General features: G+C 43.1%; 1 protein-coding gene across 2 annotated transcripts in view; it reads left to right on the forward strand.

The window, feature by feature from the left end:
* Positions 1 to 225: 225 nt before the first annotated feature.
* Positions 226 to 27,289, forward strand: part of ADAMTS7 (ADAM metallopeptidase with thrombospondin type 1 motif 7) — a 78,312-nt gene continuing 51,248 nt past the window's right edge. For both annotated transcript variants that reach the window (XM_066592971.1, XM_066592972.1), the window contains exons 1-10: positions 226 to 639; positions 13,411 to 13,766; positions 14,215 to 14,365; positions 14,542 to 14,735; positions 15,467 to 15,550; positions 15,857 to 15,981; positions 18,475 to 18,624; positions 19,567 to 19,710; positions 26,573 to 26,717; positions 27,139 to 27,231. In XM_066592971.1, coding sequence (XP_066449068.1) covers positions 549 to 639; positions 13,411 to 13,766; positions 14,215 to 14,365; positions 14,542 to 14,735; positions 15,467 to 15,550; positions 15,857 to 15,981; positions 18,475 to 18,624; positions 19,567 to 19,710; positions 26,573 to 26,717; positions 27,139 to 27,231 — 1,533 coding nt within the window. In that variant the 5' untranslated portion in view covers positions 226 to 548. The remainder of the gene's footprint in view (positions 640 to 13,410; positions 13,767 to 14,214; positions 14,366 to 14,541; positions 14,736 to 15,466; positions 15,551 to 15,856; positions 15,982 to 18,474; positions 18,625 to 19,566; positions 19,711 to 26,572; positions 26,718 to 27,138; positions 27,232 to 27,289) is intronic.

Raw genomic sequence — 27,289 nt, forward strand, 5'->3', positions numbered from 1 at the left:
CATAAGTAATAAAGAAGAAGCGTTAATGCATAGTAGTAAAATGTTCTGGTAATCACATAAAGACTGTAGGATGAAAAGGGGGCAGTAGAGAGACAGATGAAAGACAAGGAAAGAAAGGATAGTGTGGGAAGGACAAGGCATAGGAGGCAGTGCAAGAGGAGGGGAGATTGGGGTACAGGAGGAGGGTCTGTGAACTTGAGAGCCCTAGACAAGAAACAGATGACAAGAGACAAAAGAGTTGGAGAATCTCCTGGATATTGGATACTTTGTGTCACCACAGGACAGAGCAGATACTCAAGATGTATTGCTCCAAGAGACAGGGACATAGCAAGAAATGATCCCTCCCATTGCCCACTACAAACATCACCCTGCACATCACACTTAACAAAGAGCACATGTATAAATAGAAGATCACAAAGGACAGTAAACATTCCAGCACAGACACATAAGTACACATTCATTCTATCACATTGTATCTGCACAGTATATATTGGAGCTCTGCCCTGCCTCCTGAACCACCACAGTAGCATGCTGCCCCTAACTGCACAATGATAAAGTCACCCACCTGCAATCTCAAGATGTGGCTCCTGCTGATCCTTCTCTGCTGGACTTTGCAAGAGGTCACCCCACTGATTTCAGGTCAGTATTTCTCATTTTGGCGAAGCTTATATTGATTTTTTTTCTGCAGGATGTTTTTCAAACCTTGGAGTGTCAGCTCTTCGGACAAGAATGATGAGAATGTATGGAGAATCAGTACTAACAGAATCTTTAACCATATTGTCAGGTCAAATGAACTAATCAGCAGTAATGCTTATTTTGTAACACGTCCTAAATACGGATATATAATATGGACGTGTTACAGATGACATCACAACCGTATGTCATCAATATTTGATCTGTATTTGCTTCCGTATTTGCTGTCGTTGTTTTATTTTCTACTGGGCAAATGCAGATCTGTATTTTTCCCAATAGAAAACAATACCACTATGGAGTGAAAAACGGACAAAAATAGGTCGTTATGTTTTTAAAAAATGGCAGTAAAAAAATACACCCAGGTGAATCCATAACTAGGTATACAATAGCTCCGTATTGCTGTCCTCAGAATGCAGAGTTAAAATACGTTAGTCTGAAAGCGGCCTAAATAGTCAATGTAAGAGGAATTGTTCAAGAAAGGGTTAAGAGTAAGCAGGGTCTCCTTGTACATCATGGCTCTGCCCACACACGGCTAGGGACTGGACGCACTTAACCCTATCAGCTTTCATCGCCTGCAGAAAATCTGGGTTTTGTCTTGTTTGACTGTCTGAATCGAAATTCAAAAAGTTGAAAAATATTGCAAAACGGAATGCAACAGCAATGCTGTCCAGCCAAACTGGAGTTCGATCAATCTGACACTTTGGTAATAAACTATGCTGGATGTTCTCCTATAAGATATCTGAACAGTGGAAAAATAAGATAAAGATTAAATATGTTTCATTTTCTTAGTTTTTCTGCCCCTTTTTCTGCAAAAAGTGCTCTGACCAAAGTAAAGGAATATCTGTATGTGTATAAACTGGTTATAGTGCCCATTTTTGTGCATAAGCCCAGCCATAGACTATATGGCACTTTCTTACTGAACACCTCAAATGTTCCAAGAAGTGATGTAACTGCAGGTTTTAGTTATCCTCTCAAGAACAAGGAAACGCCATCGAGTCATTGCATGCACTTGTTGTTGCTCCTGTGACCTAAAGTTTGGTATGATATACAATGGTAGGAAAACTAATTGTGTCTCGACGTATTCCGTAAACAGTATATACCGTTCTGCGGTTGGTCCATGAGATTGACAGTCGGGTTGAGTATAAAGATAACGTTTTTCACTGCGGTCTGTGTTACATCATTTTGTTTGTACTGAACACATGTAACTGTTATTACAAATGTCAGAAATGTGTATACCAAAATAACATTTCATAGTATTCTTGCTGCGACCTCCTCTCTTCTGAGGTTTCATTGCAGGTTTAGGCATCCACAGGCACTGATATGTCATCACGTCCTCTTTTACAGCAGTTAGCAGCATACTAGAACTCAACAACATACCAGTTGTAAACTATTGCTGGACTATCCTTAGGATAGGACATCAATAGCAGATTGACTGGGGTCCTGTGCAACAGATCCCTGCCAATCAGCTCCTCTCAGAGCTGGTGTGCTCCTTCACTGAGTTGATTTCTCCATGAAGCAGACAGCTCAGTTCCCACTGCAGTGGCCAGGATTGGTATTGCAGGGTAAGTTCCCATTGAAATGAGTGGTATGTTGTTGTTTGCCGTTTAGTTGTTTACAACCCTCAGAGACCCTAAAGGCGAGCTCCCTCCATGTTTTTCGATTTTGCACTGCTTCTTTCAGTTGTGTGATATCCATGTCAGTATGGGCTTCGACAGTGTCAGCTATCGTATTCTTTGGCGGCCAGAACTTCTTTTGCCACTGATCTGTCCAAGGATTATAGATTTTTCTAGTGACTTTGCTCGAATTACATGGCCAAAATAGGTATCTTGGCCTGAAATACCAGTCTTGGCCACTGCAGCGGGAATGGAGCTGTCTGCTGCCTGCAGAAATTAGCTCAGTTTACAGGTGCATCGCACACAGGATAGCTGATCGGCGGGGGTCCTTAGCAGCAGAGCCCTGCTAATCTGCTGTTGATGACCTAATCTGTGACTAGACCAACTGGACAGACCCTTTAAAGAAACACCCTGGCTAAAGGCAAAATTTGCATTCTTGATGTTGGAGGGTTGCAGAGATGAAACGCCGTATTTGTAGCCCTCTTGCTACAATGATGTGTTACTTTGGTTACTGTATACTTGATACGTTGTTGCACATCTTACCCAGCTCTGAAATAGGCTCCATTCACATTTGCATTGGAGGCTCAGTTCAAGGCATCTGATACAGATCCAGCACAACATTCTGGATAAAACAATGCAGCATTCTGTGCTGCTTTGTCTGGGAAAATGCCATTATAGTCAGTTGGATCTGTCAGGCACCTTTCATTTCCATCATAGGGCGGATCATAAAAAAATGGAATTCCACAATTGAAGTGTTAACAAAGCGTTAGGCCTCTGACGCACTTAACATATTTGGGTCCACGTACTGTCCGTGTTAATTCACGGACAGCACACGGACCCATTATAGCCTATAGGGCTATGCACATAAAACAGACGAGAACAGGACATGCAGTGATTGGTTTCTGTGAAAGAACAAACATATAAGTAGCTTAATTGCCTATAATTGGTTTGTGTGTTGTCCATGGAATACAAGGACAGCACATGGCTCTATTATATGGTCCTCTGAATGGGCCCTACAAGTATCCATTAGCTAGATCCAAGTTCTATACATTGATTACAGTGCAGTTACCTCCAGTAGTCATAGGTGATGTTGCCTCAGATTGGAGTCATCTGTTTTCATTTTTCTTCTCTATTCGAGCTCAGACCACCATGAAGACTTGTTCCAGTCATAACTTGTCTCTGCACACTCTCCCTATTCTAGTGACCCCTCAGTGGCTCCACTAACAGTGTACTTAGAATTAATGTGCCCTCTGTTCTTCCACTTATAGTGTCCCCTCTGTAACGCCACTAAGTTGTAGTGCCTCCTCCATGACCCCACTGAGTTAGTATTTTCTCTGTGATTGCAGTTAGTTATAGTGCCCCCTCTGTGGCTCTACTTAGTTATAGTGCCCCCTCTGTGGCTCTACTTAGTTATAGTGCCCCCCTCTGTGGCTCTACTTAGTTATAGTGCCCCCTCTGTGGCCCTACTTAGTTATAGTGCCCCCTCTGTTGCCCTACTTAGTTATAGTGCCCCCTCTGTGGTCCTACTTAGTTATAGTGCCCCCTCTGTGGCCCTACTTAGTTATAGTGCCCCCTCTGTGGTCCTACTTACTTATAGTGCCCCCTCTGTGGCCCTACTTAGTTACAGCGCCCCCCTCTGTGGCCCTACTTAGTTATAGCGCCCCCTCTGTGGCCCTACTTAGTTATAGCGCCCCCTCTGTGGCCCTACTTAGTTATAGCGCCCCCTCTGTGGCCCTACTTAGTTATAGCACCCCCTCTGTGGCCCTACTTAGTTATATCGCCCCCTCTGTGGCCCTACTTAGTTATATCGCCCCCTCTGTGGCCCTACTTAGTTATAGCGGCCCCTCTGTGGCCCTACTTAGTTATAGTGCCCCCTCTGTGGCCCTACTTAGTTACAGCACCCCCCTCTGTGGCCCTCCTTAGTTATAGCGCCCCCTCTGTGGCCCTCCTTAGTTATAGCGCCCCCTCTGTGGCCCTACTTAGTTATAGCGCCCCCTCTGTGGCCCTACTTAGTTATAGCGCCCCCTCTGTGGCCCTACTTAGTTATAGCGCCCCCTCTGTGGCCCTACTTAGTTATAGCGGCCCCTCTGTGGCCCTACTTAGTTATAGTGCCCCCTCTGTGGCCCTACTTAGTTACAGCACCCCCCTCTGTGGCCCTACTTAGTTATAGCGCCCCCTCTGTGGCCCTACTTAGTTATAGTGCCCCCTCTGTGGCCCTACTTAGTTATAGCGCCCCCTCTGTGGCCCTACTTAGTTATAGCGCCCCCTCTGTGGCCCTACTTAGTTATAGCGCCCCCTCTGTGGCCCTACTTAGTTATAGCGGCCCCTCTGTGGCCCTACTTATTTATAGTGTGCCCCTCTGTGGCCCTACTTAGTTATAGCGCCCCCTCTGTGGCCCTACTTAGTTATAGCGCCCCCTCTGTGGCCCTACTTAGTTATAGCGCCCCCTCTGTGGCCCTACTTAGTTATAGCGCCCCCTCTGTGGCCCTACTTAGTTATAGAGCCCCCTCTGTGGCCCTACTTAGTTATAGTGCCCCCTCTGTGGCCCTACTTAGTTACAGCACCCCCCTCTGTGGCCCTACTTAGTTATAGCGCCCCCTCTGTGGCCCTACTTAGTTATAACGCCCCCTCTGTGGCCCTACTTAGTTATAGCGCCCCCTCTGTGGCCCTACTTAGTTATAGCGCCCCCTCTGTGGCCCTACTTAGTTATAGCGCCTCCTCTGTGGCCCTACTTAGTTATAGCGCCCCCTCTGTGGTCCTACTTAGTTATAGCGCCCCCTCTGTGGTCCTACTTAGTTATACCGCCCCCTCTGTGGTCCTACTTAGTTATACCGCCCCCTCTGTGGTCCTACTTAGTTATACCGCCCCCTTTGTGGCCCTACTTAGTTATAGCACCCCCTCTGTGGCCCTACTTAGTTATAGTGCCCCCACGTTTATAATGCTCTGCTTCCCCACTCCAATAACTCTGTCTGTCCAGTGGCAATAAGACTGGAATCTTTACTCTATTAGTACCATAAGTTGCACTCTGTACGGAGTATAGCTTGACTCCCTCCCCTTTTTTTACCTCTTCTGTGGTACAGGATCATAGGAGTCACTGAAGCTGAGGAGCAGGGGAAGGGCATCCAAACATTCTTGGACTGTCCCAATGAAGTCAGGATGGTTAGGAGTGCTGCCACCTAACGTTCCTTTTATAAAACTAATCCCTACCTATGCGCCCTCTATAGCAACACCCTTGCTTGGAAGAATAGCTGTCGTCTTGTGATGTATTTAGATTTGTGGATTTAAAATTAAAAACAATGATGATCATCAATATATGGACCTGGCAGAAAGATGCCCCAAATCAGTTCTTGAATGCTGCTTTTGTACATCTTTTCGACCATTAAAGTCAAGCAAAGTTCATATTGATAACATGAGTTCCAGCTTCTAGTGCTTGTTGTGTTGTAGTGATATTAGGTCACACACATTAATTATGGCCACAAACATCTGATGACTCCCTGTACCTCAGATACACTACCTACCTCCAATAACATCCCATCTAGCTCCCTCCAAAGGACAGAATTATGTGCTCTGATACTACCATTAGGGGGAGCTCATGTATACAGCACCAAAGTGCAGTGCCTAAAATTACTCCAAGAGCCTAAATTACCCGGGATTGAAAGCTAGCATTGGTATGCGCTTAGAGAAGTATAGTAACTGTTATATTGCATTTATATTATGATCCAGTGCCGCTCTTCAAAGCTGGACTTAAAAGTCATATGGAAGATAACCCTTCTAGGACCTAATCCTGCTAAGGTTATTATTTTTGGATCTTCAGGCTTGTCAGTTCTGGGAGAGGAAGTTGTGCAAAATAAAGAATTCTAGTGGGAAAAATTAGCTGAAACATCAGGCGTGTCCAGTATATGCAGAAGAAGATTTCCGATTCTTTAGAATCTGAGGTTGGCCTTATTAGAAATGAAGATGTCAGTTTTGCACAGAATAACAGGAAACCTCAAATCTATAGGTACCATAGGTGGTAAGGCATGGCTGTTACCAAGAGCATTCTCACACACAATAGGATTTCAAGTTATCCCCCTTTCCACAGGATAACTATATGATTGTTGGGGGTCTCACTGCTGGGGCCTCACCAATCAGAGTTCCATGTTCCCTTTTGTGAATGGAGTAGCGATCAAGCATGTGTGCTGACGCTCTATTCAATTCAGTGGGACTGATGGACTTGGCTATCTCCAGCAGGGAATAGGGCGATATCGCACATGCTTAACAGCAGTTCCATCCATTTGGGGACCCCGCTAAGTACCTTACTATGTAGCATGTGTGCGTGATAAAGCAGTGCAGATTTACAAAGATAAGAGATGCCAGCAGCACTCGCCAAATAGTCCAAAAGACATTTCCTATATCAAGCAGTGCAGATTTACGCAGCTTTCAGATGGCCCTAATGCAGGCCTATTTTAGCGTTCACATTACTGGGGTACGAGGGTCTGCTTAGTAATCCCTACATGGGTACATGCAGAATGTCCTCAGAAATACCTATCCAGAGGCAAAAAAAAATCTATCCAGCCTTGTACAAGGGCATGCTTGTTCTAGCGCTAAAACAACCAAAGGGAATTAATTTAAGACGAATTAGCATAACAATGCATTTATTCATTAGTGGCAATTAAAAACCCATAAATGAATTAAAGCAATCAATTAAATTAAAGGAGGCGATGCATATAAGAACCAATCAAATTCAAGCTTTCTTTTCCACCGTCCAAGTCACCTTAAAGGGGTTTTCCAGGCAAGTACTGCTGATGCGCTCATTTCTTCTAATATCTCTGAAGTACAAATGTGTTCAATATAGGATGAGCCATGGTGGTTATTAAATAGACTTGGACAGGTAGCAGAGCGAAAGGCTGTATTTACACGGGCGAGTGTGATATCAGGATATCGTACTTGTAAACCTGCGATCGTCATGAGTGCAATGCATTTTGGGAGAAAAACACATTGCTGCACATGCAATTTAACGTGCATGAAAATCATATGTTATTCCAATTCTAAAAGCTGTTCCTACACGCGCAAACAGTACAGTAATAAGCACTGGCACGGGCACAACCCCCTGATTACCTGGCACATCAAACATCAGCGAGCGTATTTGTGCTAATGCTCGTCTGATGCCGCCCTTACATGCGAGTGCTATGCAATTTTTCTTTCTCTCCCATAGGAGATACACTGATTTAAAATATTGGGTTCTTTTCACATGCAATTTCTATGCATCTCACAATGCACAGTAATCGTGCGTTTGAAAATCGCCTATGTAAATCCACCCTAGCACTAGTACAGGATTCTTGTGTACAGTGACAGATCTTTGCGTATTTACTGATCCAAATTCCAGCATGGCTGGAAGTGTACAAAAGCTAGTTGTTTGGTTGTTCATAGCAGTGGGAGGTCAGCTGCAACAGTAATACAAGCAGTGGCTGTATAAATCTTGTAATGGAATTTACTGACTAATCTCAGAATCTTTGAGCATATCGGCGAATACATTAACCGCACATGGCGGCTCTAACAAAACGACAAACTAACAAGTGTGTTAGGGATGATTTTAGAGGTTAGAGTTGATTGTGGGGACTGGAGTCCTAACATAACCTTTTATTCTTCATATTGGGGGGTATTGCCTGTGCTGGAGAGACTCACTCCATGAAACACTATTATTAACCCTGTGTGAAGTCTGAGGCATGCAAAGTTCCAGTATGAGCCCATAAAAGTTTATGTCTACCATATTATGGATGCGTACCGCACATTGATATGGTCAAGTGCTTGAATTTAATGCTTATTATTTGGACTGTGTGGTTTGTGCTGCTGTTTAGAGCTATTGTAGAACAGGCTGCTGGCTGACAGCCCAAGAACATATATTTTATGACCTAAAAATTGCTTTTGGCTTTCGACGTAAACTAGTTCTTACCAAAATTATTAGCTTTAAAGGCCCTTTGAAAATGTAGCTTTCCCATCCTATGCTGGTAGACCCAAAGAGCGGATAAAAGAAATCAAACTGGAAAATCCACTTTTTCCCAGAAATATGAGGTCTAGGAGATTGGCACTGTTGCATTGCAATTACGGGATAGTGGGTTCGAATGCGACCAAGGACAACACCTGCATGGAGTTTTAATGTTCCCTGGGTTTGTGTAGATTCCCTATGCTTAGGCCCCCTGCACATGGGCATATTTGTGCATGCAGAATTTGCGCATGCAAGACGCAGAAAATAGAACCATTGATTTCAATGGGCTTATTCACATGCACATATTTTTCCTGTGCGTTTCGGTCGCGCAAAAAAACAAATGCAGCATCCTCTATTTTCACCAAAATGCACAAAAGTCCCCGTAAAAGTCAACGGGGATGCATAAATATGCGCACAATACACCAGGAGATGCAAGTGCGTAATTGCGCAAGAAAAAGAACATATCTGGAACTCATTAGACTAATTGGCCATTTCAATCGCTACATATTTTTTTGCCACATGCGAAAAGTACAGTAAAATATGCTAACAAATATGCAGCACTCAGGCGCGTGAAAATACACATTGCAAATGTGCATGCACTTGTGTGAAGGGAGCCTTAATCTGCTTTCCCACAATCCAAAAACATACTGATAAGTAAATTGGCCTCACGTGTGTGTGGTTGAGAATGTAGATTGTGAACTGCACTGGATTCAATAATGTGACAATCTCTGTAGAGGACTGTGTTGCTATACACCAATCAGCTGTCTGCCAAAATAGCCCTGACCTATCGGACTGGCATGGACTTTATAAGACCTGTGAAGGTGTCTAGCAGTAACTTTTTAAGAAATTTGTATTATGGTAGTTTTTCTGTGGGATCAGACTAGATAGGCTAGCCTTTCGTACTGCATGCTTCAGTGAGTATTGGGCACCCATGAGATACCTTGTTCAGTAGTTTTCCTTCTTTGGACTACTTTTGGTAGTTTCTAACCGTTGTATACACAAGACCTGCCGTCTTGGAGATGCTCCGATCCAGCATCTAGCCTTCACAGTTTGGCCTCTGTCAGAGTTGCCCAGATCTTTACACTTGCTCATATTTTCTTATTCCAACACATCTTCAAGACTGTTCACTTGATGGCCTTTCACCATTTGTACTCCACATTTTCAACAACGTTTGGCATCATTATCATCACTTATGTACAAATCTATGACTGTACATACATTTCCTAACATTTTCTCCATTTTTGACCAGCCGGCTTGTATTCCGTAATACACTGCTACAGGGAATAATTCTCAGTATTGTCCCAGTTATTAAAAATATGCAATCTAAGCCAAGATCTCTGGGTCTACCCCTACATGGACAACATGTTTATTTCCATATTCTCTTCCATACAGCTGACTGTAGGAAGAAACCTGCCTAGATTGGTCTCTACATACATGTATAGTCCAAACTAGCCATCTATACAGCCACAGTCTCATGAAATGTTAACTAGAAGGACCGAATTTGCAAAAACCATGAATACCATATTAATTAAACTCTTTACAGTGGTAATAAAGTTCTATATTCCACTGTTGTTCATGTACATAGAACTTGAACCACTGAAACTGTATATGACAAGTAGAGTCAGTCTTTGTCTCATTGGCATCATACAATGTTAACCTACCATACAATAGAAGTGAATTTTAGCCCACATGTATAAATGTTTCCATGTTTCTAAATTTTGGAAGGAGCAAGTGCACAGTGAAAGCAAATAGAGTTTACTAATAATGTGTACAGATCAAATAAAAGGACCCCTCATATATGAAGGATCTGTAATCGGGCGTAACTATACTGGATGCAGAGGGCGAGCTTGCAACCAGGCCCTGCAGCCTTAGAGGAGCCCATATGGTCTTTCCCCATAGGAGACTAGTACTAAAAATAAAAAGTTAGAGTTGGGAGTCTCTGTTGCACATTTTACACATTTTGTGGACAAGCAGCTTCAAATTACGCCTCTGTCTGTAATACCTAAGACTAAACAAAAAATGCACAGCAGTTAAATTTAATGCATTTTTCTTGTTTGTTATTGCTTATTCTTAATAGTCCACACGTGGGTTGTAGATGTAGACACTCAGCTGTTTTTTCTCAGTCCAGCTGTGAGGCAGCTGTACATGGGACTTGGATTGTTGCGGACCCTGAAGTACTAATTAGTGCAAGAGGGGGAAGGGATGCCTGAACATTGCAGCCCCGCAGGTTCCCAGAGATGGGAATACACAGACTACAAAAGACTGACGGCTGCTTTTTTATGCTGGGCTTCTCTTGGGAAAATGGGGAATAAAGATCATGGGATTTATTAGAAAAAACGTGTCTTTATTAATATGTAAATAACATTGGCTGCAAGTCCTGGTCTAGATCATCACAGGACGGACGTTACATCAAGTGAGGAAGCCCTAGTAATCTCCTCTGGTCATGAGTCATAGAAAATAGTTTTCCACAATCCCAGTGAGAACACAGAAACAGTTTCTTATTGCCAAGATTAATGTTTTAGCTATCACTTCAACTATTCTAATGTTATGAATTGTTAAGAAATTGATGGTACAGTAGATGCTTCCATGAAAGCACTCTACATATCTTAACATCTTGGACCTCCTGAATGATGAAATGGTCTTAAAAGGATCTTCCGAGTATTTACTATTAATGACGTATCCTCAGGATAGGTCATCAATAGTTGATCCGTGGGGGTCTGTTATTCAGGATCCCCACCGATCACCTGATCCTCCGACCTGCTGTCTGTGTAGCCAAGCCGAACATCTGCATTGGGGTTGGAGCCGGACGTGTAATAGAAGGCTTTACTTCCCTTGAAATCAATGAGAACGATGTCTTCCATTACACTTCTAACTCTTCATTGTGGTCAGACCCGGAAGAGTAACAGAAGGCATCGCTCCTACAGAAATTATGGGTGTAAAGCCTTCTATTACACTTCAAGCTCTAACCCCAATGCAGACATCCAGCTTGACTGCATTGACGGTGGGCTAGAGGTTTAGATGATCAGCAAGGATACTGAGTGGTGGACCCCCGACGATCAATTATTGATGATCTCTCACGGCTTCACTAAGAGGTACGCAAGACAAATTTAGAAAGACTTGGTATTATTGGATAGAATTTCAGAACACCGAGGAGTATAGGCTACTGATCAATCCCTGACTGGGCTATGTATTTCTCTTGATATTTCCTACCCTTCCTTCTTACCTCCCCCTCCAATATATGTAGTTCCCCTTATATGTTCTCCCTTTGTGTTATGTGTTTGAGCGAAGAAGATAAGGTTGATATAATTGTGTTCATGTGCACAGATAGTGTAAGTGGAGAGATGGAAGAAAACGAATATCTGGAAGATCATGGGGATAGAATGTTAGGTTTTCACATGATCATATTGCTACCTACTGGAACAGTTATTTATCTTTTCTCTTTTACTTAATCGGATATTAGAGATATTGTATCACATACGCTGTTGATGATGAACGTCGGCAAAATGCTGTTATATGGAAATTAAAAATGATAAATAAAGAATTTTAAAAAAATAAATAAAAGCTATTGATGATCTGAGGGTAGGTCACGAATATTAAATGCTCGGAAAACCCTTTCAATTGTTAGCAAAATACTTTTTATCAGATTTACGCTGAAAATTTATTTTGCCAAGTCTCTTAAAACTTGTGTTTTCAACCCTCGTTAGAACTTCAGGATGTATGTAACAAAGGCTTTTAGGAGATGTGAACCTAAGGGGTTACTAACCGCTTGACTTAGGGCTAAATCAGGGTACGGGTCTAAGGGATTGTTCGTTCTTTACCCATAAGAATGTATGGATTTTTCGGAAGGGACTCCCCAGGTCACTACCTCTGGACAAGTGTCCATTTACAATAGCAGACACACAGACAAGCTGAAGTTCCCAATGCGCAGTACAAAGGTGGTAAGTAGGAATTGTAGTGAGACTGAGCAAAGGTTGAAGCTGGCAGAGTTCAATCGTAAACGAGGGTCAAGCAGTGGTCTGGGCAGGCAGCAAACAAGTGAACGAGGTCAGGAGAACAAGCTGAGTCAAAACGCTAAGAGATAGAACAAATGCACACCAAAGCAGACTGGAACTAAATGGACTCTTTTGCTCAGAATGAAGGCAGGAAAACCCTAAAAAGAATTGGAGAAAAGATTATGAGCAGGGTCAGGGGTGCTTAACACATCTTTTAAGAGTCCAGGAACTAGCGTATAATGGCAACCTGCAAGCAGAATTACCCAGTACGGGGAGAAGTGATGGCTGCGAGGACAATGCCAACTGCCAGGGAGAGGTGAGCCGAGCAGATTGTTACAAAAGATAATTTTATTTTTGTTTTTCCTTTTTCACCTAACCAACAAAAATCTCTTCACCCTTCTCTTACTTGGCTAATTGCTGATCCTACAAAGTTTCCAGCTATTTGATGAAGAATCAGCGAAAGCCAAAAACTAAGAGATGATAAAGCATTATTTTTCTCCTCCTGGCAGACACTGGTTCCCAGTGTCTGTACTGTATGGAGCTGCTGCCTGGAGGGCGTGTGTGTGCTTCCACCTGCCTTCCTAAAGTCCAGTGCACATTATTTTAAGTCGTCCACCAATGGTCTGTGATCCTCTGGGTGTATCAGGCATTATCCCTCTGGGGAGGATATCTGAATAGTAACGTCCTTTTCGTCTGTCCCAAGGCGCGCTCTCAAGCTTGATCTGAATCCCTGGTTTTCTGATATTGAGCTATTCCCTGACTTCATTCCTGTCTCTACTCCTTACCCTGGCTCATTAATCTGACTATGCTTCTGTCCTGACCTCTGGCCTGAACGCCATGTTGAGCCCAATCTCGGGCTTTGTTCCTTGTGCTAAAGTGTGCTGAAAGCCTCGACCAGGACTGTCTGACTACACTCCTGTACACACCCTCAGGTAGAGCACCTAGGCTTAAAGTAGTGTCAGCCGCTACAATACTGGGACCACTTCTTGAGTAACGGCTTGGAAAGTCCACATACTAACTGCTGGAGTTAAAGGGTGAAGAGCGGGATCCAAGATATATACAGTATGGTAGCCTATACCATTAGAAAGAAGGCATTACACACAAACTGAATACAAGCATAATGACGAGCCAACCTTTGTCTACTCAGGTATTCCTCTTAGCTTCTCCCCGGATGCAGACATTGTACATCCTGTCCGAGTAGATGAACAAGGTCGTTTCCTGAGCTATGAGCTAACTCCTCGCAATCTACAGAAGAGAGGACTTTCTTCAAGCACTGGTTCCTCTACCTACTATGGAATCAAGTATCAAGGAATTGAGTTGACATTCAATCTTAGTCAGAACCACCAGCTGCTGGCCCCTGGCTTTGTGACTGAGTGGCATACTGGAGGCATCCGGGAGTCAAGAATTGTCAGCCGACCTTCCAGTTCATGCCATATGCAGGGTGAAGTACAGACCCACCATCATCATGTTGGAAATGCTGCTATCAGTATTTGCAGTGGTCTGGTAAGTGAAGTACTATTCTATTCATTGCTATTTGTGGTCATGGAAATATTTTGCCTTTGCCCACAAATATTTCGAATATACTGTATCAGCAAAATATGAAGTTTCAGTAATTGTTTTACATAGTATGTTATTGTTACTCCAGACTAAAAATGGGATGTTCTTTGCTAACGGGGGTTTCCCAGGTGTGCAGTCTGATATGTATGAGGGTTGCCTAACCCCAGGTGTGCAAGGTCAGACAAAGTGGTTGAGGGCTGACTAAGATGCCAGGGGCTCTGGGTCTGACGCACTGAAACATCTGTTTTTGTTTGTCTTGTCATTGATCAGATGTAAAGAGCTGTCTTTGCCCCGCAGGTTCGAATTGTATACTTATATTACCATTTGATTACCAAAACGACTTCCACTTAATCTTTTATGTTTTTTTTCCCTTCATATTCTCATTTTCCACAAGAGAGGTGTCTTCCAGTTGGAACACGAGGATTTCCTGATAGAACCAGTGACAACAGAAATACCCTCTTTGGAAAAGGGAATGCCTCATCGGATCTACCGGCGTCATTTGGTGGATGGTCATCAGTCAGAATATAGTAGCTGCGGTGTTAAGGGTGAGAAACACATTTAAACAAAACATATAATTAATATAACACTCTAATAGGATGTTTAATTATCTGTACTTCGCATTGGGATTTTTGGAGAGTTTGATCCTCATTATACTACTATTGCAAGACTTACTGTTTATAGGAAACCAATGAACTCAGATCTACAACCTATGTTTCTGCAGAGCATCCACATTCCCATGATAAATGGGAGAGGAGAAGGGAACGGTGGGAACAGTCAAAGGCACGGGAGAGAAGAGAACGACGATCCATTAGCAAGGAAAAGTGGGTGGAAACCCTAGTTGTGGCTGATGCCAAGATGGTGGAATATCACGGAAAAATCAGTATAGCGAACTACGTACTGACTATTATGAATATGGTAAGGATGACTGCATACAGGCTCATATTACCTTTGCAAGATACAGTGAAACCTCTCTGACAGACCACCTCTTTGTGAAGATTACCCTTAGTCCAGACTACATTTTCTGTGACACATATTCAGTTCCATCATACACAGGGTGATTCAAAAACTATGGTTCAAAAGTTAAGCTGATCTATTCATATATTGACATACAATGCCCAGAATGACATGAAAGATAGAAAAACTCTTCAAGTTTTTAATGCACCTTACAGATGTTCCATGCCACAGAACCTAAATGAACCTAAAAGAATGCATTTGCACTGCAGCACATTGATAACAAAGGGTATGCCAGGACATATCTGGGTAGAATTGGACTACCAACTTTACATCTGCCACGTAATCAATGGTGCGCATCAAACATCTGAAAGGTGCACCAAAACTGTGAAGAGTTGTTCTACCTTTTCGGGTCATTCTGGATGTTGTATGTCAATTCATATGTGAATAAATCTGTTTTAATTTTGCACCATTCTTTTTGAATCTCCTTGTACAGTGCATACTGGCAAATGTCTTTGTGAAGACCACTCCACTAAAAGACCATTTTTCAATCCAGTTTTGGGTGGTCATCCCAAAGAGGTTTCACTGTATCTCCATCACAGCCTTGACACCCACCTTCCCCCATTGCTCATTCCATATGCCTCACTTTACACATATCTTATATGTATATCCCTTAACTGATTTCTTTTTAATAGGTAGCTGGGCTTTTCCATGATGCTAGTATTGGGAACAGGATAAACATCGTTGTTGTACGTCTGATCCTACTGGAGCGTGATGAGGTAACAAGGAGAGGCAGCCTATTGACATGCAACCACCTTTGGGTCTGTGGAACAAGAGAATAAAGGGAGGTAAACATCAGAGAGTTTAGAGTAGTCGAATGTGTAGGATGGAAGGGTAAAATGTGGTATGAATGAGGCAATGAAACAAAGGCCGAGTGTACTGTATCTAATGAAAGTACATAGCGAAACCTGTAGAATGACTAAGGGTGGACTAAAATAAGTTTGTCAGAAGTGAAGGAGAGCTGAGAAGGAGAGGTTTGCCGGTCTTCTTATTTTTTAACATGTCTTGGTCTTCTCATCTCTAAGGAGGAGCTGAAGGTTTCACATCATGCGGACAACTCTCTACGCAGCTTTTGCAAGTGGCAGAAGGCAATGAACATGAAAAGTGAAGAGCATCCTTTACATCATGATGTTGCTGTTCTTCTTACCAGGTCACTGGATAGAAAGACCATCAAGACCACATTATTCCACTTTCCACAGCTCCTTATTGACATAGTACAATGACCATCATTATCAAGCTATTTATCAGGACCTGTAGAATACCCTACTGGCCACTTAACACAGTACAAACATAAATTCAAGCCCATATATATTGACACACATACACACACACACACACATACATTAATATATATGTGTATGAACCACAACTCTTTCTAGAGGGATGCTTTTTTTAAGAAAGAGTATAGATAATATATACTTTTTGTAAAAAAAAAAATCAAGCACCTAGAAGGGGTTGTCATTTTGCTGCAAAACACGGCATTCAATTACATCTCTGGCAGATACAAGTGCACGTCATAGATGGTCCTATACATGTTCTATTGGTGATAAATCTGGCAACCGGGCAGCCACAGAGGTGTGCAATGATGTGGAGACATTCCTGTGACACCCTTTGTGTGTGTGGCCGAGCATCACTATAACTATAAAGGATAGCGTAAGTATAGGGCAGTGGTGACGAACCTATGGCACGCGTGCCAGAGGCGGCACTCAGAGCCTTCCCAGCTGGCACTCGCTGCCGTCGGCCGCTCACCATATTAGTAAATACCGTCAGCTCCCCTGCTGGTATTCACCCAGCAGCGCTGCTAGAGGCACTGACCCCGGCGCACACTGTGATGTCAGTGGGCAGCCGGGATCCTCCTCCCCCCCTCCTCTGACATCTCCTACTTGGTTCCGCGAGAGCAGGGGAGGGGAGAAGGTGTCCGGCAGCACGTCACATTGTGCTCCTGGGATCAGTGACAGCAACAGCACCAAGCAGAGGAGGGGGGGGGGGGGGGAATTTGGGTCTCAGAGGGGGGCGGTATTACTACATAGGCCACTATGGGATGTCGCTATTACTACTGGGGGGCACTGTGAGATGTCACTATTACTACTGGCTACTGTGGGATGTCACTATTACTACTGGGGATGCTGTGGGATGTCACTATTACTACTGGGGCCACTGTGGGATGTCACTATTACTACTGGGGCCGCTGTGGGATGTCACTATTACCACTGGGGCCACTGTGCGGGGTCACTATAACCACTAAAGCCGCTCTGGGGGGTCACTCTTAGCACTGGGGCTGCTCTGGGGGGTCACCCTTACTGCTGGGACCAGTCTGAGGGGGGTCAGTATCACTGCTGGGATATGTTTACATGAGGTAGTGGAAATGCTGCAGAATGTCCTCAGCGGAAATTTCCATGGCAAATTACACAGCATTTCCGCATCCAAAAGAAGTCAAAATCTGCACGCTGTCTATTTTGAAACAGCCTTGTCCTTTTAAGAATGACGGGGGTAAAAATCATACGTCGTGATAAGCCCCGCCCCCTGACATGTTGGCACTTTACAATAAATAAGTGCGTTTTGGGTTGCAGTTTGGGCACTCGGTCTCTAAAAGGTTCGCCATCACTGCTATAGGGGATGCGGTTGCGCCCGGGCCCAGGAGCCTTAGGGGGCACATAAGGCTTCTCTTCTCCATATAGGGAGCCCAGTACTATGAATAAAGCATTATAGTTGGGGGCCCTGTTACTGGTTTTGCATTGTGGCCCAGGAGCTTCATGTTACGCCTCCGTGTTAAGGGGTTAAGAGAAGTTGGGGAGCCCTGAGATAAACTTTTGCACCCAGACCCATCAGCCTTTAGGTACGCCCCTGCTGAGCATTATCCTGCTGGAAAATGCCTCTTGGAAGCCCTGCAATGGGAGACAACACATGTGGCTGCAGGATGTCCTGAACATATTGCTGAGCTGTCATCCCTCGCACCACTACTAGGAGTGACTGACTGTTGTATGCAATAGCCCCCCAGACAATCACACCAGCAGGGGGCAGTGTGCCGCTCCACAACAAAGGCAGGATTGAGGTGCTCATCCCGAGGTCTCCAGACAAGAACATGGCTGTCGTCAGTGCCCAAACTAAACCTGGATTAGTCGCTGAAAACACCCCTTTTAGACTTTTTAGCGGTCCAGTTTCATCATTCACAGCACCACTGAATATGGAGGCAATGGTGGGTTGGTGTCAAAGGCAATAAACATAATGGGTGCCATAAGCCAAATGTCCTTCAGCCAAGTGCCTAGAAATGGTTCTAACAGACACAGGGGCCTGTGATGAGAGCGCCACCTGTCTCTGGATAGCGAACAATGTCGGACGATCAGACAATCCTATTTACAATCCTGTCGTCTTGTGTCTGTGCCTTCATACATCCACTGGTCCCAACAGCTCCTAACATTCTGGTCAGAACAGCCCAGGTGGCAGGTAATCTGTCAATATTACCACCCAGCTTCTTGCATTCCAATAATGCACCCCTCTCATTTGCATATCTGCCTGTGATGTAACTGCATGCCGAATTGTGCAGCAAAACGACAACTTCTAGGCCGAGGGGCTGGATTTTTTTTGACGAAGAGTGGGTGTGTATCTTCACAATACTTATATATTATCATGTTTTTCTTTGCAGAAGAGACATCTGTGCTTCCATGAATCGTCCATGTGAAACTCTAGGTCTTTCCCATGTGTCTGGAATGTGTCAACCACACCGCAGTTGTAATATAAATGAAGACACAGGTCTACCGACAGCCTTTACTGTCACGCATGAATTGGGACACAGGTAAATTTGATATAGATTCTTGTTTGCAAATACTTACATTAAACATCCTATTTCTGGTTTCATCTTCAGCCATGACATCACCTTTCTTTTCTAATGTTAGACAGAACATGTCTTAAAGGGGTTGTCCCGCGGCAGCAAGTGGGTCTATACACTTCTGTATGGCCATATTAATGCACTTTGTAATGTACATTGTGCATTAATTATGAGCCATACAGAAGTTATAAGAAGTTTTTCACTTACCTGCTCCGTTGCTGGCGTCCTCGTTTCCATGGAGCCGACTAATTTTCAGCGTCTAATGGCCAAATTAGCCGCGCTTGCGCAGTCCGGGTCTTCTTCTTTTCTCAATGGGGCTCCGTGTAGCTCCGCCCCGTCACATGCCGATTCCAGCCAATCAGGAGGCTGGAATCGGCAATGGACCGCACAGAAGCCCTGCGGTCCACCGAGGGAGAAGAATCCGGCGGCCATCTTCAACCGGTAAGTAAGAAGTCACCGGAGCGCGGGGATTCAGGTAAGCGCTGTGCGGTCTTTTTTTTAAGTCCCTGCATCGGGGTTGTCTCGCGCCGAACGGGGGGGGGGGGGGGGGTTGAAAAAAAAAAAACCCGTTTCGGCGCGGGACAACCCCTTTAAGGGTGACTACCCACTACAGTTTTTTTTCACTGCGAAATTTGCAGCGGTTTTTTTTTCTGCAGGCGTCTATAGGACTTGTAATGTTAAAACCGCGATCGCGCAAAATCGCGATTTTGCGGTAAATTCCGCGATTTTAACACTTCAAGTCCCATAGACCCCTGCAGAAAAAACAAAACGCTGCAAATTTCGCAGTGAAAAAAACCTGTAGTGGGTAGTCACCTAGTCAGAAGTGGTATATATGCAAAGTGTGTAAACTGCACCTTTCTCTCTCTTAGCTCAGTTCCCTTTAATAACTTTTTTCCATCTGTGGCCTAGTTTCGGGGTACAACATGATGGTGTTGGGAATGATTGTGAACCTAAAGGAAAGAGACCTCACATCATGTCACCACAATTATTGTATGACACATCTCCGCTTACCTGGTCCCGCTGCAGCAGAGACTATATTACTCGCTTCTTGGAGTAAGTTTCAGAAACCTTACCCTTACTTTTAGTGTTTGTCTATTTCTTCATATTATGTAATAATATTTTCTTAAAATTTGATGAAATAATATTAATCATTTCACAATCCCAGACTTTAGTATGACTTTTTTTTTCAATATTGAAATATATATGACTGCTGTCCTATTTACATCTTCTCTGTTCAGAAATGCATATAAAAGTAACAGAAATCTTTGGTTTAACTTCTACAAAGGCAGAAGATAATTTTTCTGTACCTGCCAACGTGAAGGTCCATAGTATGAAGGTTTAATATTTCTCCTACAACTTACTTGTATGGCTTCACACATCAGTGCTTAGTATTTTTAGTGTTATGTACTGTAAATCGCATGGTTCATTAGGTACATGACAAGGTCTCCTATATGTGTAATATTTAACTAACAAAGTTGCCGACAAAGCTTAACTCAGAAAAAAACTATTATTTGTATAGCGCCAATATATTCTGCAGCGCTTTCGAGTAATTTATTTATTACCCCCCACCGAGCTGGGTACTCATTTTACCGACCGCTGAAGGATGGAAGGTTGAGTCAACCTTGAGCTAGCTACCTGAACTACGTGGAGATTGAACCTACAACCTTCAGGTCATGAGCGAGAGCTTAGGACTGCATTTCTGCTGTCTTAGCTCTCTACGTCACACAAGACATATTAATAATCAGCTTAACTAATTTCATTATGTGTGATACTGAATTATATATAGGAATTGTATCAATTTGCTTTTTTGACTATCCTCTATAAAACAGTGTTTTGAACTGTAGTATTAATAATTATGACTTATCACATATCATTACATACCTGTCATCATCTACAATTAACATTTGTACTACGTGTTGATCCTTTGTACCCTCTTGCAGTTGATTTTATTAAGTAAGGTGAAAAACTCTAACATGATTGCAATATAGGATTGATCTAAAGTTGGTTAGACCTGATTATGAGCCTAAGGGGAAACATCTGGCCTTTCTAAAGCTGTGATTAGTGCAATGCTGCTTTTCAGAACTAGGCACAAGGGCAGCTCCAAGTATTTGTGGACCCCTTGTCTACTCTACCTTTGGTTTGACAAAATTAAGAAGTATGGAGACCGGAGCATGGCACATCAGAGTATGATTATCCAGATCGCTGCACAATTGACCTCAGTATCTACCCAGATGTCAAAACGCCTCACTTGAGCTGAAATATTACATGGATAAATAAAGGATTGCTATTGGAGTGCTTCCTGGAGTTCTCTTGCTTTTGGACTAATGGACTGTGGAACTTATTTCCAGTAATGCATGACCCATGTTTATTTTGTCCTTGTGCTGCTGACTTCTACTGCCAACGTTTGGTTGGGATTGATGCCAGTTTTGATCAGGTGGAAATAGTAAATGACATTGATTTCTATAGGAGTTGTGCTGCACTACCAACCAGGTCCCTGCAATACGGATGGCGCAAACTGCTTCCTGCACTGTCCGTACTGACAGCGGTGCCAGGATTCAGCTGATTGGCAGGGATCCTAAGTGGCAAGCCCCAACCAATTATCTACTGATGACGTATTCTGAGAATAGGTCATCAGTAGAAGAAATTCCTGAGGTCCTGGACAACCTCTTCAAAGGTGCCTACACATCTCAATCTCGATTCAGCCAAGTGTTTCTGTGTTTTACATGGGGACAGTGGAGAAAGCCACAGCCATACACCTCTGGCGTCAGCTTATCTGCAATGGGGACAAATAGGTCAGATGTTTGTCCTGACATTATCTGTCAGAGGAAAGTTGGTAGGAATCCATACACATCCGAGAGTTGGCTGGGCTCACCAAAATTGTGAGGTTCAGATGAATGTACTCTAATGTGTATGGGCACTTTTATATAATTATTGTCACTTGTCTGTCTAGAAAAATGCAAGTGTTATTATCTTTTACTTGTTTCCATGTTCCTTATCTTATGGTGAGTACAGACAATTATAATGGATAATTTGCTTAGCACAAATAATTCAATCACATATACTGTAGAGTACAGAGAAATGATGTTATGCAAATACGTAAGCAGAATGGAGCATTACATTTCCTTATTGCAAAAGTTGTAGGGATGTTATGAAACTTGTAGTTGTTCTAACCTGGTCTCTTGTGGTCAAGACCTATGAATTGAATAATATTTACCAAGTCTATGCAGGGATCATTAGAACAAATAGACATGGGCAAATCATGGATGTAATGATTGTGGCACACGATGGTAAGGGAATCATCAGAGAGGGTAGTTGTTGAGACAACCATACGGTGCTCAAAACTGCTCCTACATGTGACTGTTCATGAGAGTATCACTTTAAAGCTCTTGTCATGTGCCCAATTGGGTATGTTAAAGAGACTACTGTTAGCTACTTTTTGGAGGGTGAGCTGTGATAAAAACTGAAAGGGTTTCATGACCATGATGAAGAATCAGCATTTTTTATGTTTGTACTCGCATTCTGCACCCCCCTGAAGTTTCTTCATAGTCCTCCTGGTGTTTGCCAGTGCCAAATAGTCTGCAGAATGCAAATGAATTCTAGCTGTCACACCTATTTCCCTTTATTGAAATCCACCCCGATGCTACATCACCAGCAGGGTTTCTGCAATTCTGGCGCATACTTATTGGAGTGAGGAAGTCTGTGCTACTGGCAACAGGTGAGATGGAGGGCTGATGTAGGGACTGTATATGTCACAAGTGCAACCCAACGCCCAAGCCAAAAGGCCCATTGGGCCCCCTGTGCCACTTTATGTGTGCCATTCCTGACAGCCACTGCTTCTTTCTTCCGTCACTCTTCTTCTTTCCCAGCTCTGTCCTCTGTTATCATCCCAGCATGATATTTATATATATAGTGACAATTGGAGCAGCACACAGGAGACGGTTATGGTAAAAGAAAAAAATCTTCATACTTTCAATAAAATAATGTTTCCCAACTGCTCTGCTGTCTAGTAGTAACATCAGTTCAATTCATAGGAGGTTCAGGTGGTACTCCTATGTGCTTGCTCAGCTACATTTGCCACGCAGCTGTGTGGTGCCTATTGCATCCCAAGCAGTGGCTAACACTTAGTGAGGAGGTAAACCGCTTTCCTCAATATATATGCTTGCATTAGCAATATTTCCTGTGCATGGAGAGCAAGTGGCTAGCATAGAAGAAAAACGGGGACTAATGTGCATGCTTAACCACCAATAATAGAACTGGAGAAGGACATGTCTGATAGCAATGGGGGATCGATAATCACTTTAGTGGTAAAATCATTTAAAGGGGTATTCCCATCTCAGTAAGTTATCCCTTATGCATAGGATAGTGGCTAGCTTTCTGATTGAGGAATCTGACCATTGGGACCCCCACCGATCCCTAGATTTCATCACTTGCCTTGGGTTTCTTAAAGGGTTAGTATAAGAAAATTATACAAATTCAAAAACTGATTATATCTGGAAACTTAAAGGGGCTCTCCCATCTCTGTACGTTATCTATCCACATAGTCTCCGGCGCTTCCTGAAATTGCAATGGCCATGAATGCATACCACCCCACCTTTCACTTCAAAGGGACCACTGGAGATAGCCAAGTTCAAATGCTCGGCAATCTCAAGCAGTAACCTTGAAGTGAATGGGACAGCCAGATTGCTGAATGCTTGAACTCTGCTATCTCTGGCAGGTGGTCCCAATGAAGTGAATGGAGAGGGGGCGCTCATTCGCAAGCTCCTGTTGTAAAAACTTCGTGAAGCATCGGCGACTATGAGGATAGTGGATAACATACAGAGATGTGAGAGCCCCTTTAAGTCTCCAGATATAATCAGTCTTTGAACTTGTATAATTTTCTTATACTCATCCCTTAAGAAACCCTAGGCAAGTGATGAAATCTAGGGATCTGTGGGGGTCCCAATGGTCAGATTCCTCAATCAGAAAGCCTATCCTATGCATAAGGGATAACTTGCAGAGATGGGAATACCCCTTTAAATGATTTTACCACTAAGCCATCAATGTTAGCATAGTAATATCCCTTAAAGGTATTCGAGGAGTGCTTCACTCCATTATAACTAGTTCTTCTTACTGGAGGATTGTAGACTTGATAGTGAAATTAATAAGTAAGATGGACAGTTCCACATCAATAGGACATTTACAACAGCACAGCTACATTTCTGTTCTTCAGGGCATATTGCATAAATAAAGTCATCGGTCCAGGATGTGAACTCAATTGCGTTCAGCTTAATTTCTGATGATTTTCTGCCATATGTTTTTTCTACTTTTAATGGACTCTATTTACATGACTATAAATCTTTAGTGAACATCCTACGCACCCATGAAAACTAGCCGGAGGATAGCTGCCCCTGCTTCCCTCCACTCTGCCTCCCCCCTGCTTGCTTCCTCTAAAGTTTCCAAACACAAACAAGAAGATCAGCCACTTCCTGCCACATCACAATCAGAGATAACTGTGAAATATGGCCTGGAAAAATAAAGATCACCATGATAAACCACTGCTGTGTCAAGCTATTGGGGCAGTAATCCTCTGCCTTGTGCATTGTCAATCAGTCTGCTTTTACATTTGCTTGTACAGTTGTGAATCTGTTTAGGTTTTTCGCTCCAAACTGATTTTAACCCTGACATTTGTCTTGTGTCTGTATATACTGTTGCAAATTGTTATACACAGGCCGCTTTTGTTTCTTTTTCCAAAACCGACAGTATGTGCTAGGATTTTTTTTTTTTTTTTTATCCTCAACTTTTTTGTTACAAAGTAGATGTTATTACAAGTGGAAGTACAGATGATGGCGATGGCTTTATTTATATTTTGAAATGAACACAAAATATGGTGTTCCAAATTATTATGCTGAAGTCCGTTTGTGACACATAATGACATTCATATCATTTTCAACATAAATCTGTTGTTTGTTGCATTCACAGAACATTTAGCAAGAAGTAAGCATACCTTAATCCAAATGTTTAGATTTCCAGATCTAGTCACATATATCAATATCAGCCCTTTTTTCATATGACTTTAACAACTCTCTTATCCATTAAACTTGTAAATCCATGTATAGTTTCTGCTCATAGTTAATTAGAGCATTGTTTCCGGACTGCAGTCTTCAAGGCATCCCAACAGGTCATGTTGTCAGGATTTCCACAGTATTACACAGGTGTGTAATTATCATCAGTGCTTCAGACATTGCTACAGGTGTTCTTGATATAGGATATCCTGAAAAATTAACCCGTTGGGGTGTCTTGAGGACTGGAGTTGGGAAACGCTACATTAGACGATGTCAGTATTGCCTCTCGGAGCTGCTGTTTTGAGGTATACTGATGTCCACTCTCATATATCTTGCTTTTAGGGACGCTCCACAGGTTCTCAATAGGATTGAGGTCAAGAGATGATGGTGGCCAAACTATGATTCTATCTCCTTTTATGCCCATGGCAGCCAAGGAATTGATGGGGGGGGGGGGGGTTTGGGGGGGGAGGGGTCCTTTTTTTTTTTTTTTTAACATCTCAAAAGATGCTCAGTTAGGAACTCCACGTTTCATTCAGAATTAATTTTGACATACTCAGGGAGCCTAAATGGATCTAACTAAAGATTAGCGAGTATACTCGCTAAAGCCAATTTCTCGAGTGAGCATTGCCTTTAGCGAGTATCTCCCCGCTCGAGACTGAAGGTTCAGGTGCCGGCAGCGGGCAGGGAGCTGCGGGGGAGAGCGGGGAGGAACGGAGGGAAGATCTCTCTCTCTCCCTCTCTCCCCCCCCCGCTCCCTCCTGCTGACAGCCGCAACTCACCGCTCCCCCGCGCTGGCACCCGAACCTTCAGTCTCGAGCGGGGAGATACTCGCTAAAGGCAATGCTCGCTCGAGCAATTGCCTTTAGCGAGTATACTCGCTCATCTCTAGATCTAACCTCTCATAGTCCAACATTCCAGCCCAAACCATCACTCTGCCACCTTCTTAGAGCTCTTTCATGACCGAAAATCACATAAACAAGAGGCAGCCGAGAACAAGTCATGGCTGCATCTCCCCTTTACGTGCCCGCTCAGATGGTCCCGGTCTGGCGAGTATACGCCGAGCCGGGGATACCGTCAGGTAGGGGAAGAGCGTTTAGCTCTGCTAAATTTCCACCACCTTCCCTCTTCTTCTCCGCCCCTTGCCAGCTGAAATGGGAGGGGGTGGGAGCTACTTTTCTAAACTGTCTGAGATTGATACCACAAACTAAAAGGAGACAAAATATTAAACATTTTATTAAAAAAAAATAAAACCTAAATGCTCATTTTATGGAAATCTTATTAATATTTACCTTGTAGAATAATTTGGAAGACAGTGTATAAAACATGAAACGTGTCCCAACAGGTCATGATTTGAGGTTATTCAGTAGACCGACCACCTGTGGCAATTCGTGATTCACTAAATAAATACATCATCTCTACAATATTAAGAAGACCCTGAAAACACAACCTGTTGGGGGTATAAGACAATTGGGATTGAGAAACAGTGATGCAGATGAGCATTGTGGAAACTTAATTTTGAAGTAATCTTCGGTGTAGTAGAATTGACTATAATGGGGTCTGCCCGCTTTCCTCCAAGCTGCCTAGCTCTTGGAAGGAAAAAAAGCGCTGCATGCAGTGCTTTATTCTCCGGTATTTTAAGCTGGATCTGCGACAGAATCTCCAGCCAGACGTCTTTATAATTATCATCAGTCATCACCACAGTTATTCTCTCTTAAGATCCATATGACCTGTTGGAGGTATTTCAGGACTAGAATTGAGAAACAGTGCTTTGCAGCCAATATAGATTAAGGAACCTGCTCCCTATAGTCACTAAATGTGATGATATACTGTATTTCCGTCTTCTGTAATATTCTCTTTTTTTTTTCTTCGAACAGCCGTGGATGGGGTCTTTGCTTGGATGATCCACCTAGTAAAGAGTTGCTGGAATTTCCTTCTGTGCCCCCAGGAGTCCTGTATGATGTTGGACATCAGTGCCGATTACAGTATGGATCTGCTTCCACCTTCTGCCAAGACATTGATGTAAGACAGTTGTCCATAGTCAGCCGAAAAAAATGTGTGTAGATGTTTAAGTTTTACTTGATGAATTATATTGAGCAATGCCGTGTTCATTGATACAATTTGACAATATTAACAGGTAGCAATTAGTTGTATATAGATGGTGTAGTTACCTCTCAACAAATCCGGAATTTGTAATTGCCTTTCAATGGTCTTTAATGCACTAAGAGTGCGTTCGCATATTGCTGATTTGCTGCAGATTTTATCACAGACTGTGGTGCAAATCTGCAGCAGATTTCACTCTTTCAGTTGAATTCAAATTGAAGGGGTGAAATCTGCTGCAGATCTGCATCAAAATCGGCAACAAAATTCCGGGCAAATCAATGATGTGTGAACATACCCTATACGTTATTTCATGCCTATTGTCTATACTCCTCTCTTATAGAATGTGTGTAACTCACTCTGGTGCTCTGTTGGAACAACATGTCACTCTAAACTGGATGCCGCTGTGGATGGAACCACTTGTGGGGATAATAAGGTATGAAGTGGACACATAAGATATGATTTCAAAGCATTTCATAGAGCTGTGAAAGTAG

This window comes from Eleutherodactylus coqui, chromosome 2, assembly GCF_035609145.1.
Source record: "Eleutherodactylus coqui strain aEleCoq1 chromosome 2, aEleCoq1.hap1, whole genome shotgun sequence".
Lineage (NCBI taxonomy): Eukaryota > Metazoa > Chordata > Amphibia > Anura > Eleutherodactylidae > Eleutherodactylus > Eleutherodactylus coqui.